Source organism: Macrotis lagotis, chromosome X (genome assembly GCF_037893015.1).
Source record: "Macrotis lagotis isolate mMagLag1 chromosome X, bilby.v1.9.chrom.fasta, whole genome shotgun sequence".
NCBI lineage: Eukaryota > Metazoa > Chordata > Mammalia > Peramelemorphia > Peramelidae > Macrotis > Macrotis lagotis.
In genome coordinates this window covers 554,721,092-554,739,844 of record NC_133666.1, presented here as the reverse complement: position 1 = coordinate 554,739,844, position 18,753 = coordinate 554,721,092, and the positions used below count along the sequence as shown (strand labels likewise).

Here is an 18,753-nt window from a genome sequence, read left to right as displayed (position 1 = left end):
AGATTAGGTACACAAAACATAGTAATTAATAACCATATTAACCCAGTGCTTGGAAGAAGAACTCACTATTTGACCAAACCTGCTGGGAAGACTGGAAAACAATACAACACAAAGTAGGTATAGACTAGCATCTCAAACAGTATATCAAGATAAGGTCAAAATTGGGGCATGATAAAAAATAAGTGTTGATATTATAAGCAAATTAGAGGAGTGAAGAATAGTCTGTCAGACACGTGGGGAAGGGAAGAAATCATGACCAAACATGTGACAGAAAATTTTGATTATATTAAAACAAAAAACTTTTATGCAACCAAGATCAGAAGAAAAACAGAAAGCTAAGAAACAATCGTTACAGCAAGCATCTCTGATAAAGGTCTCACTTCTCAAAATTGAGTCAAATTTATAAAAATATAAGCCATTCCCCAAATTGATAAATGATCAAAGGATATGAATAGGCAGGTTTTCAGATTAAAAAAAAATGAAGTGCTCTAAATAAATTTTGATGAGGAAAATGCAAATTAAAACAACTCTGAGGTATCATTTCAGCCCTCTTGGATTGATTAATATGACAAAAAAGGAAAGTGACAAATGTTGGAGAGGATGTAGAAAAATTGGGACACTGATGGTGGCATTGTGAACTGATCCAACCATTCTAGAGAGCAATTTGGAACTCTGCATCCCCTTTGGCCCAGAATGCCATTACTAAGAAGATCATAAAAAAGGGAAAAGGGCCTACCTGTGCAAAATATTTAAAGCAGCTCTTTTTTTTGGTGGTAAAATATTTAAAATTGAGGGGATACTCATCAATTGGGGAATAGTTGAACAAGTTGTGGTATATGAATGTAATGGAATACTATTGTGCAATAAAAAATGATTAACAGATTTCAGAAAAACCTGGAAAGACTTGGACAAACTGATGCAAAGTCAAAGGAGGAGAACTAGGAAAACATTGTATAAAGGAGCATTGTGTGATAATCAACTATGAATGACTCAGCTCTTCTCAGCAGCACAATAATCCAAGTACAAAGGACTCATGAGGGAAAAATGATATCCATATTCAGAAAAAGAACTGATGAATTCTGAATCCAGATTGAAGCTTATTTTTTTTTACTTTATTCTTTACAACTGTGACCAACATGGAAATATGTTTTATACGCTAGCATGTATATAACCTATATAAAATTCAAACACACTTTTGGAAGAGGGAAGAAGAAGCAGGGAGGGAAAAATTTTAGAATTCAAAATCTTGAAAAATGAATACTAAAAATTATATTGACATATAATTGGGGAAAAAATGAAATACTATTTAAAAAATAACAAAAAACCAAAACCAAAACAAATAGTTCCACCACTAGTTGTCTTAGAAACTGATTTGAATATTATTATTATTGCAACTTATTAGTCACAAGGGACTTTTACTCCTTTTGTCCTAGAGAAAATCATAATTAATGCTCCACTTAATTTGTTGAAACATCAAAATACATCAAAAAGGAAAAATTATTCTATTAGTAATTAAAGGACATAGAGTAGAAACATCATACTATTGGAAGAAAATTAATAATATATCCTAACTTTTTTTCCCTTTCTCTCCTATTTCCTAGTTGGGTGAAAATGTATTTTTGAATTGTATGTATATGTGTATATGTGTACCTGTTATTCAATCTCTCCTTCCCCTTCCTCCTTGTTTGTGTAGCCTTTTATTTGTATACTCTTTGTGAGAAAATTTAACCCCCCCCCTTTCCTTTCCTTTAATGTGTTTGTCTTCCCTTCTCCTTTCCTTCTTCTTAAGATCATCAGGGTATAATGGAACCAACTCCCAGATCTTCTATTTAGACTCTGTGATTCCATGATGATGAAAGGATTCAGAAGGAACATGTCTATCATCTCCCCACTTTAGCGTGTATTCAGTTAATCTTTGTTTGGTCACTTTTGTTCCTTTGTATTTGTTTCTTTTAATTTCTGTATTTGAACTTCAGCATTTCTATACAGCTCTAGTCCTTTCATCAAGGAACACTTGAAAATCCTGTATTTCATTAGAGATTCATTTTTCCTTCAGTAGTATTACACTATATTTTGCTTGCTAAGTTATTCTTGGCTATAAGACTATCTCCTTTTCTTCTGGAATACTGTATTCCAAACTTTCCATGCCTTTATGGAGGTGGCAACTAAATTGTATAGAATTTTGATTATGGCATCTCAGTACTTGAATGTTTTCTTTCCGGCTCCCTGCTGCATTTTCTTCTTTGACTTGGAAGCTCTGGATTTTATTATTTTCCTTTTTCCTTTCCTTTTTCCTTTCATTTCCTCTTTCCTTTGCTTCCTTCCCTTCCCTTTCCTTTCCTTTCCCTTTTTTCTTTCCTCCATTTTTCTCCAGAAGATATCTAATGGATTCACTTTGTTTCTACTTTGTCCTCTAGTTCTAAGAAATCTGGAGTTTTAAGATTTTTTTGAAATATGTTATCTATGCTTCTTTGTGACCATAACATTCAGGTATACTAATACTTATATTTTTCTTCCCTTACACCAGGTCAGTTGTTTTTTGTTTGGACATAACTTATATCTTCTTTTTTTTCCTACAGTGTTTTGATTTTGTTTTCATATTTGTTATTAAATCATGGAATCATTTGTTTCTATTTGATTCATTCTAATTTTCAGGGAGCTTGTTACTTGAGCAAGTTGTACCTTTAATGCCAAGTTTGGTAATTTTTCTTTCCAATTCTTTTTTACATAGCTTCCAGTTCCCTCCTATTTTTTTCCTCTCTAGCACTCTCTTTTCATTAATAAATTTTTTAAAAAAATTCTTGCTTCATATTTTATAATAATTCTGGTTGGATTTATGCTTAAGCTGTGTTGTGCCCTAAGGCTTTGCTCTTAAATGTTTTTCAGTCATCCTCTTTTTCTGGAATTATATCTTGAATGTTCCAATTATATAATAGTTTTTTTAAATTTTTTAATTTCTTTTAGGTTTTTCAAGGCAAATGGGGTTAAGTGGCTTGCCCAAGGCCACACAACTAGGTAATTATTAAGTGTCTGAGACCAGATTTGAACCCAGATACTCCTGACTCCAGGGCTGGTACTTTATTCACTGCGCCACCTAGCCGCCTCTATATAATAGTTTTAATGGTGGAATTCCCTTCTAATTTTTTCATTCTTCCATTTTACATTTGTATACAGGGCTTGGTCCTGTGAACTTCTGGAGGAAGGTCTGAACTGCTCCTGGTGTTACTTTCAAATGTTCCTGTTGAAACGATTAGAGCTGAACAGAAAGTTTGACCTTCAAATACAGGACTCAGGTGAAGCATAGAGAGGGGAGGAGAAGGGTAAAATATGAGGGACTTAATGATGATGAACTGCATGTATTCCTGCCTAGAAAAATCATACTGATAATACTCATATGAAACTTCTCATTTGATAGAGCAGGTAGAAGGAGCTTTTATAGATAAAGCACAGGAGAGAGTTTTGAGTATCATATTATTTCAGGATCTCAGGGATATCTAAGGCTAGGGATCTGAAAGCTTTTTATGCTCCCACAGTAGTCAAACCTAGAATCTGATGGCTGCCCCCCTTGGTAGAGCTTTGTAAATTCTTGACCTAGATTTGTAGACACCTGATGGCCTCAGGTTAGGAGCTTTGATGGTTCAGACTGACATAATTGTAGGTTTCCCTTGTATCAGGGATTCCTATCCTGGTTATTTTTCTGTAGACCTTGTTCTGGGCTAGAAGCTGAAAGTGAGACCCTGATTCACCCCTGAGGTAAGAGTCATACAGTTCCTACTTGCTTCTGAACTTGCTGCTTAGGGTCTGTGACTGACTACTCCTTCTGCTAGAATGCCACCCCTAGGCAGCCAGTGGTGCACTGGATCTCTATCCCTGGGCCTAGAGTCAGGAAGAGGAGTTCAAATCCAGCCTCAGATACTTGCCAGCTGAGTGATCCTGGACAAGTTACTTGACCTCAGTTTCCCACCCCCCCCATTATAAAATGGGGATAACAGCACCTACTTTCCAGGGTTGTTGTGAGGTTAAAATGAAATACTATCTGTAAATCTCTTAGCAGAGTATCTGGCATATAGCTATCATCACATAAATGCTTATTCCCTTCTCTTTCCAGTCCTCCTGGATCTATGATTCAGGGCTGCCTGTGGCCCTTGTGCTCTCATCCTCTGAGGGGCCTGGCTGTGGTCATGCTGGGTCTTCTTGCATGGATGTATAGGCTCTCTGCCCTGGAATGCTCTGGCTTGATCTATCTCAGCCCTCTTTACCTTTTCCCTTTCTCTAACAGAATTTGGCTGCTGCATTTTCTAGATCTGTTTGAAATTGTGGGATAGGGAACTTGCTCTACTTCTTGCTTCTCCACCACTTTGGCTCTGCCTGTCTCCCGGAGGAATCTACTACAATATTTATAACATTACAGTTGATTTTGCTATAATCTATACCCCAGATCCTCTTTATTAAATGCTCACATTCACCTATATTGAAGTCCTTCACCCAGTTTTGGGGTTGCCCTTTATCTTTGGCCATTTCTACATAATTGTCCATAAACTGAATGTATCTATTTCCTGATCTTTTATTCACTGCTTTTTTCTGGAACTCTTCCAAATCGTACATAGGTTTTCACTGATAACATGTCCAATATAACCAAACAAACTGGCCCCCTAGAAACATTAGAGTTGCTAGTCTCTGTGAGGGATGAGGTTGGGCAGCAATAGTTCAGTGTATTTGGAGTGAATTAAAAGAATCTCAACAGAATATCAGCATTAAAAACAAATTAAGAAAAACAACACACATGACCAAACACCCAAAGGAAATTCTCTTTCAGCATGTGGCCTATGGTGTAATATTACTGAATACTGAAAGTTAGTTTTTCTAAAGGCAATATTTAGGCCAGAACCCCACAGAGATGTGCACTTCCACTTGGCATTTACCTGATCTGATATGAACAATACACTTTCAGAGAACATGAGCCAATTCATCCACCTTTTTACCCCTATGCACCAATAACAAGAATTTTTTTAATTGCTTAATGAGTCTTTCAAATTTTGGATGTCAGTTGTTTATTTATAAATTTCTAATTTTATAGAGTAAAATGCTTTCCTTACTATTTTTGCACAAGTCATCAAAGCATCAGGCCAATAAGGAATCTCAACATGATCTTGTCATTTTCAAATTCAAAGTTCTAGATAGAACTAACTAAATGAGAAAAAGGTAATCTTAACAATATGGCAATCAATTCCTAGCTTTGATATTTCCTAATTGTGAGAATACATTCAAACTATAATATTTGTCTACTTCTCTTTAATATATACATGTACATATATTTTATATGTGTATAAAGACAGTTCTCAATTTAAATTTATATTATATAAATTTGACTGTAAAGAATTTTGAAGAAATCTGCAATCCCCAAAAACACCTATGTTAATTTTACTGTTTAGTAAAACACCTCTCCAAATGAAGACAAAAAAGGGGTTTTATGGGGACACTGACATCTTTGCTACGGTCATAATTGGGGCTTGCCTTGAGATTTCCTGAGTGAGAAAGGAAATCTTTTGCTCCACTCTACTCATCCATGGCATGTCAGGTTCCCAAGCATCTGTCTTCTACACATCCATGCTCAACACCATATGTATGTCCCCCGACCTCCATGTTGCCCTGTCTTTGTCTATATTGGTTTGGTTCTGGCCAGGTCCCCACGTGACTGATCCTAGTATGTTCCTTCTACTTCTCTAGCTTCTCTATTCTTAAACTGTGTGTGCCAGTTCCCTTCCTCTATGGGTGTATGATCCCTTTCTTACCTAACTCTTTTCCTTCCTTCCCCAAGTCTCTGGCAAAATTGCATTATATTGAGGTTTGCAGAAAGGCCCACTTACCTGAAATGAGAACTCTCTGTATATTATGTATGTATGTGTATCCACATGTATGTATTTACATATTATACATATGTATATGCAAACATATATGTATATAAATATAAAAAAAACTTCTCTACTAGATGTATCTCAACTTATCTTAGATTTAGGCAGCCAAGAGGTTAAGTGACTTGGGATTCATATATATATATATGTTTATGAATGAGGTAGGCCTTGAATATAGGTCTTGCTGACTCCTTTATTTTTCTATGTCATTTGTTATTAAATTTTTTAATCTATTAATTCTCCTACAAGGGAATAATTCCTTTGTTTTCTTAACAAAAAGGGTCCATAAGGCAACTTTGGATGATGTCCTTATCTAACAATCACAAGAACATGTGGAAGCAGATTCCTTTTTTTTGTTTTGTTTTGTTTTTGTTTTTTTTGCAAGGCAAATGGGGTTAAGTGGCTTGCCCAAGGCCAAACAGCTAGGTAATTATTAAGTGTCTAAGACCAGATTTGAACCCAAGTACTCCTGACTCCAGGGCCGGTGCTTTATCCACTGTGCCACCTAGCCGGCCCATGGAAGCAGATTTTTAAGCTGTAACTGCTTTCCCAGAGAAGTCTTGTTAGGAATGTGAGCTGTGATTATCAGTACCATGATACAACGTACTCTGGGAACCCATGGACATAATGGCTTACAGATAGATCCAGTGTCTGAGGAAACCATCACTTATCTCATGACATATCTAGTCCAGGATTTTGCACTTGCATTCAAATAATATAAAACTTTATTACTTTTTTGATCAGATTTTCCTGAGTAAGAAAACTGTCCCTAAGCTCTACACACTTCAGAAATGTATTAAAGATTTTTCAATCAATAAGCAATCTGCTGAAAGAGTTACTTTCAGCTTTAAAGAGAACCATTTCTCCTAGGCTCACTGGTCAGGAACAATGATACTCCTTTTGTTATTGATCAACTTTGTGGAAAGGTCAAGAGAGTAAAAGCATTTGGGCAACTATGAGTTCTGTGCTTTGGGGGCCAATTCACTCTTTTATCTCACAAAGTTTTTTAATGATCCAGTGGTTTTTCCATTTATAGTGACAATGACCACTGAGAGCGGTCATTTTACTGACCCTATTGCTGTAGGCTGAAATTTGTTTTTTAGAATACTTCCTTTGTGCCACAGAAGAGGTACAGATTAACTACCTGTGAGAATGTGGACTATGCTACTCTCTCAGGTTCAACTTCACCGTCTATAAAATGAAAGAATTGGACTGTATGATCTCTAATGACTATTTCCTTTTAGCTCTAAATCCATGATCCTATAAAATGGGGTGAACTAGGAGTATTGAGCCTGTGTTAATTTTCTGAGATGTACTTTATAAAGTATTAGTTAGTGAGCTAGAATAGTAAAGTTACTACCTTCCTCTTCCCCTTAATGACCTGCATGAGTCACTTTTGCATTACACAGATTTTTACCTTTCACAGAGTGGTTCTGGCACACGGTAGGATATAATCCAATCTAATTCATTAGGTATCCACTAAACATCCACCATATAACAGGCAGCTAGGGGGCTCAGTGGATGGAATATTGGGCCTAGAGTCAGGAATACCTGAAATCAAATTTGATCTCAGATTCTTACTATAGCTGTGTGACCCTGGGCAAGTCACTTAACCTCTGTTTGCCTAAATCCACTGGAGAAGGAAATGGCAAACCATTCCAGTATCTTTGCAAAGAAAACCCCAGAGCCAGTATTGTGATATTATGGTCCACAAGGTCATGAAGAGCTTGATATGCCTGAATAACAACAATAAATATATCTGCACTGAGTTCTGGAAAAACAACAAGAAGCTTATACTCTACTGAGGGGAAGGAAGGATACAACATGTTGAGAGATAAATGGAGATGTTATCTCTCCCCTTAGAGGAGAAAAGGAATACTCATTAACAACTAAGGGAATTGGAAAAGGTGGCCTGTGGCATCTCACTCAATGAGTCTGAGACAGAGAACCCTCCCAGAGTACTGTACTTACCTGCCCTGAAGAGAGCACCAGCAGCATAGTGCATTGCCAGAGTATGGAAGAGTTGCTTGGCGGTTGTGAAGATGGGTCCTCGTTCAAACACTGAGAAGGAGAGAGGTGTATGATCGGAAGCAATGTACAGCTTCAGGGATGCATGGATACTGACTGAGAGGTTCACTGGCTGGATGGCCAGTCTCCTCAATTTTACTGGATTGACTAAGGCTTTGGCATGCTGTCTGACTTGCTCGGGCAACAGCTGTTTGAGACCTGAGTAACTCTTAGAATGGCTAACTAGTTTGTTTTTGGGAAGGTAAGTATCAAAGAGAGTTTTGACGTAGTAAACAAATGTATCTTCTACATATAACCTGGCTGGTTTCAGTTCAAAACTAAATTCATTAATATCAAACAGCAAATTTTGTTTCTCAGATAAGATGATACAAAATTTGATAAAGCAATTTTCTTTATATTCTTCCAAATCTTTGCTAGATATGAGGAGGTTATGCATTCTGGACCACTGGATAGTTTCCATTTTTTCTCCCTGGCAGACCAGAACAGGAAAGTGGAAATTGGATTTGTTATAGAGTTGATTGTCCAGCTGAAAGTCCCCACAGAACACCTCCAGGTTGTAAAGCTGTGGGAGTCTTGCAGTAGTCCCTTCAAGAGGTAGGGCTCTGAGGTAGCTGGCCACTGGTTCCATGTTCAGAAAAATGTTATCCAGCGTGAACCGCAGAAGCTCAGATGATGTTTTGTGGTGGGTGAGATCATCAAATACCGCAAGACTTGACTGAGTGATGAACACTTTTAATATAACACTCTTCCCCAGAGTCCTGGATGAAAAAAAAAAAGATGATTACCCCATTTTATGACAGTTTTTCACTAAACACCTCCTGGTGTGACACAAGACTACATAAGAAACAAATAGGAGCACAAATGTCAGTACACTGTGTCTAGATTGATCTAGTCACACCCCAATAGCAAAGGGAAATATTCCCAACGGGACTAGTACAAATTCCTATTGTCTTTCTATGTAATCTTTTATCAACACCATGTTTTTACTCTACTGTCCTAGATTATGCACAATTCTTCATATCATGCTCATTAGAGAGCACAAAGCTAAGGACATAATAAACATAGTAACACTTCTTCCAAACAATCCTTTTTCTCTATTTCATCATAGCCTGCAGGAACTGTTGCCGTTGCTGTTTACTACTTTTCTATTTTGAAAACACAAGTCTTCTCTTTAGTAACTAAGGCCATCTTTGGAACGAAGACATATTTTTGGTGTGGTTAACCATGACTGGCCTTGCTCAGTCACCAGTAGATCTATCCAATGACAAACTGGTCAATTTCCTAAGGAATTCACACAGGCAGAGTATTTAATGCCTATTTTTCACATAATCTCTCAAAGACGATAACTTCAATATTCAAAACAAGCACTTCCATAGATGAGTAATAATAGAAACAAGAATGAAGTCAAATTCTCTAATTTGGATTAAGGAGGTGTCAGTCTGAATTAGTGAAAATTTTAAATTTTAACAAAACCATTGTTTTATTATATTTCTGCTTTCAAGGACCCAATTCTATAAAATGCGAGGATAGATTAAATAATAAATCACTCTGTAAATGTAACTACTATTATTACTTTTATCTTTAGAATTCTTTCCAAATCTATGTTACTATAATCATAGTTGTATATATACTCTTAGGCACATATACATACTTATTTTGGGCTAATATATTTTTGCCTTGTTTATACTTTTAGGAAACTTCCTTTAAAAAAGATTTGAAATATTCAAAATGAGCTTCCACTTAAAGAGATAATTGCAAAATGCTTATGGGTACTTGAATTTTCTTTCCTTTTAGGTAATTTAGTATTTATCTTCTAAAAGTGTTCTTTTTATTTCCTTTTCTATATAAATAATGTAAAGGTCAAATTAACTTCTGTCTGAAAGAACACAAATTCTGAACTAGGAGATTCAAAACTTATATTAAAGAAAAAAAGCAAAATGCTTTTTTAAAAAGTTAAGAATTTTTTTGGATAAAACTATTCAATGTTCATATTCTGTATCTTTAAAACATGCTCTTCTCGTAGCAAAAAAAGCCAATGGAAGAGAACATAGCTGAAAGATTTGCTGGTAATATTTCTGTTTTTGTTGTGTCTCTTATATTTATGGAATCTAACTTATAATTTCAAATTGCCATATAGACACATGGTTAAACAAAGGTTAATTTGTACTTTGTGCCACAATATGCTCACTGCAAATATGTAAGCTCTAAATTATAAAACTGTCTGTGAAACTCATTACGGTGAATTTTACCTGGTATAAAAAAAGGTCATTTTACTGTAAGCAATTATGTTATCCAATTGACAATGATATTATATTCTACTTTGAATTATATAACCTTTAACCAAAAACCACTTTGAGAAAGGTGGGCAGTGTAGAAACTCCCTCTATAAAGCAATGAGCAGCTCAGCTGCAGTTTATAACCTCAGAGAGTTGTTTGGTAACATGGAGAATATGAGACAAGACCCTAAGGTTTACCCTTTATCTGTTATAACATGATGTAAAAACACATAGAGGGACAACAAAGAAAAACAAAATGCTATGTATAAGTTGCATTATAATTGGAAGGCATATTATTCAATTACTGAAAAACTAAACATACCGGGCGGCATTGGTTAAGATTGGTTCTGCTTTTCCTTCTGGGGCCATTGTTATGATTACTGTGCCACACTCATGAGTGATGTCCACATACACACAGCCAAAACCAGTTAAGAACAAAACCTAAAAAGGAATATTCACAATTTAATGTAAAAGATAAGAAATGTTACTGAAGGATAAATTTCAATATCCCACATTCTCATTTAATAGCATGGGCTTTTCTTGCTTATATTTCCTTATATTCATGTGGACATGCTATTCAGTTGACTTGCAAATGAAAAAAAATATCAAATCCAGATTTTTATTATCCAGCTGTAAGGTTCTCAGTGGAAAAATGATGGATGAGAGGGCATGAGCTTCTTCATCCCTTGCTTCTCCAGGGCTGGCAAATACATTTCTATTGGGGTGGAGCTTGGCCCTACAACTTTTTGTGAGCATATGAATCTTACTGGAAGAAAAACAAACTTAGTTTTTCAAACTTAGCTACATGATATTTCAGGGTTCTTTGAGTGCTGACAAACCAGCTTGGGGCCGCCCTTCAATTCTGAGAGGCGCCAAAAACTGAAATAAAAACCTACCAGCTAGACTTTATTAGCCTCCCCAATGACAATGACATGGTATGGGAAGGTCAGATGAGTTTTATTTGTCTTGAGTCAAAAATTTAGTGTTCTTTTAGCCTGAATCCATAAGAGAGAGGATGAATGCTTAAAAAAACCCAACAAAACAACAAAACAGTTGTAGGAATTCAGGTTCCAGCAGAACAGATGTCCTTTCAACATTAAATACTAATGCTGTAAAATGGATTTTGAAAATATCACTGGACACTCTGAAAAATAACCCCAGGGATGCTATGTTCCCAATCAGGTTACCTGGGGCCAAGGAAAAGGACTGATATATGCAAGGTGGGAAGAATTATCTTTGAAGATTTTCAGCATGACTTCTGTTTGTTTGTCTCCTTTATCAGGTATAGGCTAAAAGAATCAGGCTAAGTTAATGTCTAGATATCAAATAAGGGAAGAAGAGGGATTACAGCAGGGAAGTCTAAGAATCAAAAAATAATGCTACTACTAGACAATTAAATGACATAGGCCATACATGATTTTGAGGTGCAATCTCTCTCAACAGGCCACTAACTATTTTGCAGCTGCTATTCAGTATCACAGTACTCTTAGAAGATGACTGATTTTATAGAATTTTGGTACTAAGAGGTATACATGTATTCAGTTAAATTTCTACCTTGAAACAAAACAGTAGCCAAAGTTTTCAAATATAGTGTGTGCATTTAAAAAAATATGGATAGGCAAGTGCTCTGTGCATAATTGGTACTTATTAAATATTTTTTAAATTGGTTGAGTTCAATGAAATTTGTTACATGGGTTTTGATTAGAGGAAACAAAGGTCAATACTGTCACAAAACTACTAGTGATGTTTCTCTCACTTCAGGCAAAAGTGATAAAGGTAGGACGGTGGTAAAGCTATATAAGACCTTACATAACATTCCACAGTCCTGCATGTTCCCAAATCCACCTCCCAAGAACCTTCAATGGAAGTCTCCAGATATAAAAGTAGGGACCTATTAAGTCTTAGGCTTGGGGCTTCAGAATAGGAGGAAGAGCTTTCACTTGGGAGTTACACCAAAGGAAGGTGTCCCTGAGCCTGCCATGTTCTCAGGTCTTACAAGTTCTCATAAGGCTGGTTTAGATACTGCTCTAATTACTAAAGTTCTTTGTTTTGCTGCCCTGAACATGCATGTATAAAACAAGCATGTTTTCGGTCATTGTGAATGTCTGATTCTGATTCTTGTCCAAGGGTTAGCTTTGACTCTTGTGAATGACTCAATGCTAGCCTGCTGTATGGAAAGCCAAGCCCAAATGGTACACAGGTTATCACACACCCACATAGCCAAAACCAGTTACATTATTTTAACCTGTTCTATGGAGCAAAGAATCCTTAGTTTGGGCATCTGTTCTATTTTGGAGCTCCCTCATGGCTGCTTCAGGAGGAGGATGAGGTACACTGTGTGTTTTGCAGAGCCATTGTATGCTCCTTTGTCCCTTAAGATGGAGAAGCAATTCTTTTAAGTTAATTTAATTTAATTTTAAATTAAGCCCAGGAGAACTGGACTCAATCATGGTAATATTTCCACTGATTCTACCTCTCATTTCATCAACACCTGTTACCATTTCTAGTTGATAGACAAAGTTAAGGAATAGAAGTTAAGTACCTACAGCCTGGAATCTCAGAAAGGTTCTGGTAGTAAGAGATAGAACCTCACTTCTACCTTTTAGCTGTTTAATTACAAGACTCATCTACATGGGAGAAGCCAGATACAGCCACCCTTCTAAAACGAAATCACTGATACCATCTGTGAGAGCAATGTTTTCCATAAAGAGAATATCCACCAAATAAAAAAAGCAAAAAAATATATACTCTTGATGAAAAATCAACTTATTTTGGAGGAAAATGAGGTCCACTAAATGATTTTTAGTCAGATTAAAACAGAAATAATTAATGCTGACAGCCTGAATGGTCACAATCTAAGCTTGGCTATTTGTGCTTTGTTCATTTGGAAGTGTCTTGTAAACCTACCAACTGGTGGGACCATTATATACATTTACTAAAAACTACTAATATAATTTTAAAATGTAGTTAAGGAGAATTCAGCAAATATTAATTTCTTTTTGTTTGCTTTTTTTTTGCATCCTAGATCAAAAAAGCTTTTTTTAAACTAACAGTCAGATCTGGCAGGTATTCCACCCTATTCTCTGTGTGGCAAAGTAGTCATTCACATCTTCCTCTGATACCTCTCTGTGGTGTGAACAGGGTATAAAGTCCTCAAAGACTACATTGGCAGACTGTAAGGTCAGAAAGATACTTTGTCTATATGAGGAAGCTCCAATTCCAGGGCAGCAACAGATTCTATATGTGCAGTCTAAAGATTATTCAGGTGAAGGGAGACAAATTCATCATCACCAGGTCACCATATGCTGAATTATTTTGGTTGTGCAAGATTGTAAAATTTCTTTCCAAGCATGGTGGGGTTGTGATGTGTGTCAGGGAAGGGAGCATACTGATTAAATCATAGCTCTTTTGACGTTTGAAACAACTGTCTCATAAATTATAGATTAGCTAGAAAGAAACCTGGGAGATCATCTCAATCAACTTCATTTTAGAGATGTGGAAGTCAAGGCCTATAGAGAGAGTCAGTACTCTACTCAGGTCACAACAATTATAAAAGGCCAACCTAAGATCTGAACCCAGCTTTTCTGATTCCAGTGCTTAGCATATTCTAATACATGTTGCTTAATAAATATTGTTGGCTTAACTTGATTCCAAATCCAGTACTCTTTCCACTGCCCACTCTGCTTTGGCTATTGATGTTATTAATTTTACAGGTTATGGAACCATGCATACAGTTATATTTCTAATAAACCTATACCTCACAATTTTTTAAAGAATTTCATATTGATAATGATGATATCCAATAATGATATCCAATGCTTTTAAAATTCAAAATCAAATCCTGTTTAGCACCAAGCATTACAGACTTTTTCTAAAGGCACAAGCTTAGACTGTATTGCTTTTTAGAGAAGAAAGTTCTTCTTAAAGCTTCTAAAAGAAGGCTCTAAAGGAAAAGCACTGGATGATTATTTTTAGACTTCTCAAGAAGTTTTCCTAGAGAGGAAAAAGACTTTAGGGAATTCCAAATGACAAAAGGATACATTTTTTTTTTTTTAGGTTTTTGCAAGGCAAACAGGGTTAAGTGGCTTGCCCCAGGCCACACAGCTAGGTAATTATTAAGTGTCTGAGACCAGATTTGAACCCAGGTACTCCTGACTTCAGGGCTGGTGCTTTATCCACTATGCCACCTAGCTGCCCCAAAAGGCTACATTTCTAAAGCAAAAAGGTATTCACCTTTGAGGTGTTGAGGCTGGTTGACTTAGAGAGTCTTCGACAGATTCCCCTATTCAGTTCACTCCTATGTGAACCTCGGTAAGCTTACATTAGATTCTTCTTTTTTCAAAGAACCCTAAACCATACATATTCGCTTTTTGAAACTGTTATATCTATTGCTCCTAGACTTTTGAGAGCCTGCCCAGAGTAGTACAAATCTTACAGGAGGCCTATCAAAGTGCGTTTCTGAAGGTACTCAAATTTAATTGGGTCAGCATTCTCCAGGATTACCTCTGACCACCAGAAGTGGAGGACTTTTAAAGTGAGGAATAATCAATAATGAACTTGCATTTTGCTGGCACTTTGTCAGATGGATCTGAGTTTGAATTTTTCCCCAGATACTGACTACTTGTATGTCCCTGAGCAAGTCACTTAACATCTGTTTGCCTCATTTTCCTCATCAGTAAAACTGGGTTAATAATACCACCCTACTTCACAGGTTTGTTGTGAGAATCACACATGATAATATATGTAAAATGTTTTGCAAACTTTAAAGTACTTTACAAATGTTAGTTATATTATTGTACAGTTTACTATTTGAGATGTGTAGCACTCTCTCACAAGGATGGACAGTTAAATGGCGCCTCTTTCTGGCACTTGGTGAAATATATGATCTCTCTCCTCTAAGCCACTGTCTTACTTTGCCTTATAATAAAAGTTATTTTTGTATTTCTTTTCTCAACTACTAAATTATAATCTCCTTGAAGGCAGTAGCTATGACATGATGACATCTGAGATTCCCTAAATTCTTAATTAATAATCCTATGATCTTATTCAAGTCTCTATCACCAAAGGGCCCTGCTTTAGTTCCATGGAGACCATATGGACTAGCAGAAAAAGCACTGGACCTGAAGTCAAGAACTGGGTTCAGAGTTCAAATATTTCCTAGTTGTGTGGCCCTGGGCAGATCATATGATCTTTCAGAGCCTGGAAAATGGGGATAATAATAGTACCTCTCTCATAGGTTCGAATAAAATAATGTGTTTATTTTGCAACTTTTTTTTTTTTGCAAGGCAAATGAAGTTACGTGGCTTGCCCAAGGCCACACAGCTAGGTAATTATTAAGTGTCTGAGACCAGATTTGAACCCAGGTACTCCTGACTCCAGGGCCAGTGCTTTACCCACCTAGCTGCCCCTATTTTACAACTTTTAAAGTACTATGTAACTATTGTTACATACTAAAGTACTAGTAATTATGTAACATAGTACTAAAGTAGCTATGTAACTATAGACTAACTATTTTCTAAACATTACCTTGCATAAAACAGGTGATCACTAGTGATAATAATTAAAATAAACTTTTTAAACTGAGTTATTTAAATTTCAAAATTCCTCTTCCATTGCTGGAGTCCTCTGCAGGGGCAGGAGTTTTGAACATGTAACTGTAGTCAGACCCATTGAGCTTGTTGGCCCATGAACCATAAACTACCTACCTTGTGGCTTTTCTCCTGACTCTACTACCCTGGCATGGAAAGAGGTCATCTTCATACTGGAATGGCAGCCAAACCTCTTTTATATAAAAGGAACAGCTAAGAACTGGGAAGTCCACAAATAGCTAGTGTAAAGCAGAACATCAGGGGACAAGAAATGAATGCTTGGAACAACTTACATGGGCTCAGATGTTAAGAAAGAGTTCTTAAAATGTTCCCAAGGGTGGAAGCAAGCTAGAAAACTGACAGTGACTTGAGGAATTTTGGACTCAGAGAATTAGAAGGGACTTCAAAGGTAATCCAGGCAACAATCCAAAACCAGTGTCACTTTTGCTATGAAGTGCTCATTTCTTGATCCTCAAATTTTCCAACAGCACCATGCTGGAATCTCACCTGTATTTCTATAATCCACTAGTTGCCATTCAAGGTATTTTCATGTCTCGTGTTCCTAGTACAGTGCCTCCAAATCTGTAGGGCACTGAATATGTGTTTGTTGAATTTAATTAAATTTAAAGCCCAATTAAGACATAGGCCACAGAAGACAGGCGATGTGAGAGACTGGTGGCCACTGTGAAGAATAGCAGTTCCATACCTAAGTCATACCAAGGAGAGGTTACCTCCCTGTGGGCTATGAGAATGGACTCCTTAACTCACAAGATTATTGACAAGGGAGGTTTACCATCATTGTGAACAAGACAAATGATGTGGAGTACTAAGGTTATGTGTTGAGAAGAAAAACAATCAATTCTCCCCCCTAATTTCTTCACTCCCCTATCTCCACTTCCCAGGATGAGTACAAGACAATAGTAGATAGTGATTACTTTCTCCTCTTGCTGTTTATTGAAAAAGCTTTTTAAGGATCATAATCTCAGAACAGGAAAAGATTTTAGGTTCATTTGGTATAACCTTTATTAAGTAGGAATCCCCTTTAAATAAGTGGTATAGACAAATTCCACCCACCCACTTTCACCACCTCCCTGTCTGTGTCAAATGGTTTTTTAGCTCCTATTTGCATACCTCCACTGACAGGAAAATCATTACTTAAGAAGGGAGTTCGTTTTATTTTTATAAATTTTGCTTGTTGGACAATGCTTCCTTATATTTGGCCAGAAATAAATGTAGTCCTCTGTTTAGGCTACATAAATAAATTGAAGTCAATACTGGTGGAGAAGATTTGGTGTTAATATTGTTTCTGTGTAAAGGACCTGGAAATCTCAGTTGATCACAAATTTACTGATCTTAGTCAACAGTTAACTGATTTAGTGTTGGACAACATTAATATAAGGACAATACTCACAGAAAAAGAGAATCGTCTCTCAGAGCTCTGTGTTTGGTTTTGGACACTGCTTTTTAAAAGGACTTTATCAAAATGGATGACTCTTGGAGGCAAGGGGACAAGGTGGTGAGGAGTCTGGGAACCCCCTTAAGTGAGCAATGGCTCAAGCAACTATTTGAAACTCTTTCTTTAGGTTTTTTTTTTTTTTTGCAAGGCAAATGGGGTTAAGTGGCTTGCCCAAGGCCACACAGCCAGGTACTTATTAAGTGTATGAGACCGGATTTGAACCCAGGTACTCCTGACGCCAGGGCCAGTACTTTATCCACTGAGTCACCTAGCTGCCCCCAAACTCTTTCCTTAGGAAAAGGGATTGAATTTTTTCTACCTATCCTATGATGAACCTATGCTATGAAGACCAATAGTTGGAGCTATCTCCTTTTTTGGCTCATTTTAAAGAAGTCTTTAACCTTTAGAATAATGGAAGGAGTTGTCTCATGAGGTGACAAGTGGCTAGTTATTATCATTGTTCAACCAATCAACCAATCAATCAACAAGCATTTTTAAAGCTCCTATTATATGCCTGGTATGTTGGTAGAAGCTGGTGATACAAATGCCAAAGTGAAAAAGTTCCTGCCTTTCAGGTTATGGTTCAGCTCCTCCTATACTGAATAGAATTCAATGGATCAGAATTCAAATTTGAGCAAGAGAGTGGAGACAGGACATGGAATAATGTGGCAGGGGAACAGCAAGGAAGCCTGCTTGTCTGGGATGGTGAAGGCATGAGTAGGAGTGAAATGGAATAAGCTTGGAAAATTAGGCCTGGCCCAGATTGTGTAGAACTTTAAAAACTAAATAGAGGGGCTGGCTAGGTGGCACAGTGGATAGAGCACCGGCCCTGTAGTCAGGACTACCTGGGTTCAAATCCGGCCTCAGACACTTAATAATTACCTGGCTGTGTGGCTTTGGGCAAGCCACTTAACCCCATTTGCCTTGCAAAAACCTAAAAAAATCCAAAACTAAATAGAAGTTTGTATTTGATCTTAAAGACAATAGGAAGTCTTTAGAAATGGGATGATGGGATCAGTAATATGCCAGAGTAATATCAATTTGGTAGAAAAGAAAGGATAGAATGGAAAGGAGAGAGACTAGAGACAGAAAGACTAAACTGAAGGCTACTACAATAAACAATCCAGGGGCTAATTGGTGAGAAAATGGACAGCTGGTACCAATGGTAATGGAAAGGAAGGAATGGATTTAAGAGATGCTGTAGTGGCAGAATCAATAGGGGCAGCTGGGTGGTGTAGTGAATAGAGTACCAGGCCTAGAGTCAGGAGGACCACAGTTCAAATCTAGCCTCAGACACTTATTAATTACCTAGCTGTTTGTTGTTGGGGGGGAAAAAGGTAGAATCAATAGTATTTGACTCTTGCTTAGATAAGAAGTGTGAAGAACAAGGAGCTCCTTTAGGTTTGGAATATTTTTATGGCATAGTGGTGTCCTTAGATAATTAGGTCTGTTTTTTCAAATCCCTTTGGTAAAAGAGTTAGCTCTATTCTTTA

General features: G+C 36.8%; 1 protein-coding gene across 10 annotated transcripts in view; it reads right to left on the bottom strand.

Annotated features, from left to right (window-relative positions):
• VPS13B (vacuolar protein sorting 13 homolog B) overlaps positions 1-18,753 on the bottom strand; it is a 1,326,809-nt gene that overhangs the window by 29,359 nt on the left and 1,278,697 nt on the right. For all 10 annotated transcript variants that reach the window (XM_074200569.1, XM_074200570.1, XM_074200573.1 and 7 more), the window contains 2 exons: positions 10,539-10,657; positions 7,884-8,698 (listed from right to left, as the gene is read on the bottom strand). In XM_074200569.1, coding sequence (XP_074056670.1) covers positions 7,884-8,698; positions 10,539-10,657 — 934 coding nt within the window. The remainder of the gene's footprint in view (positions 1-7,883; positions 8,699-10,538; positions 10,658-18,753) is intronic.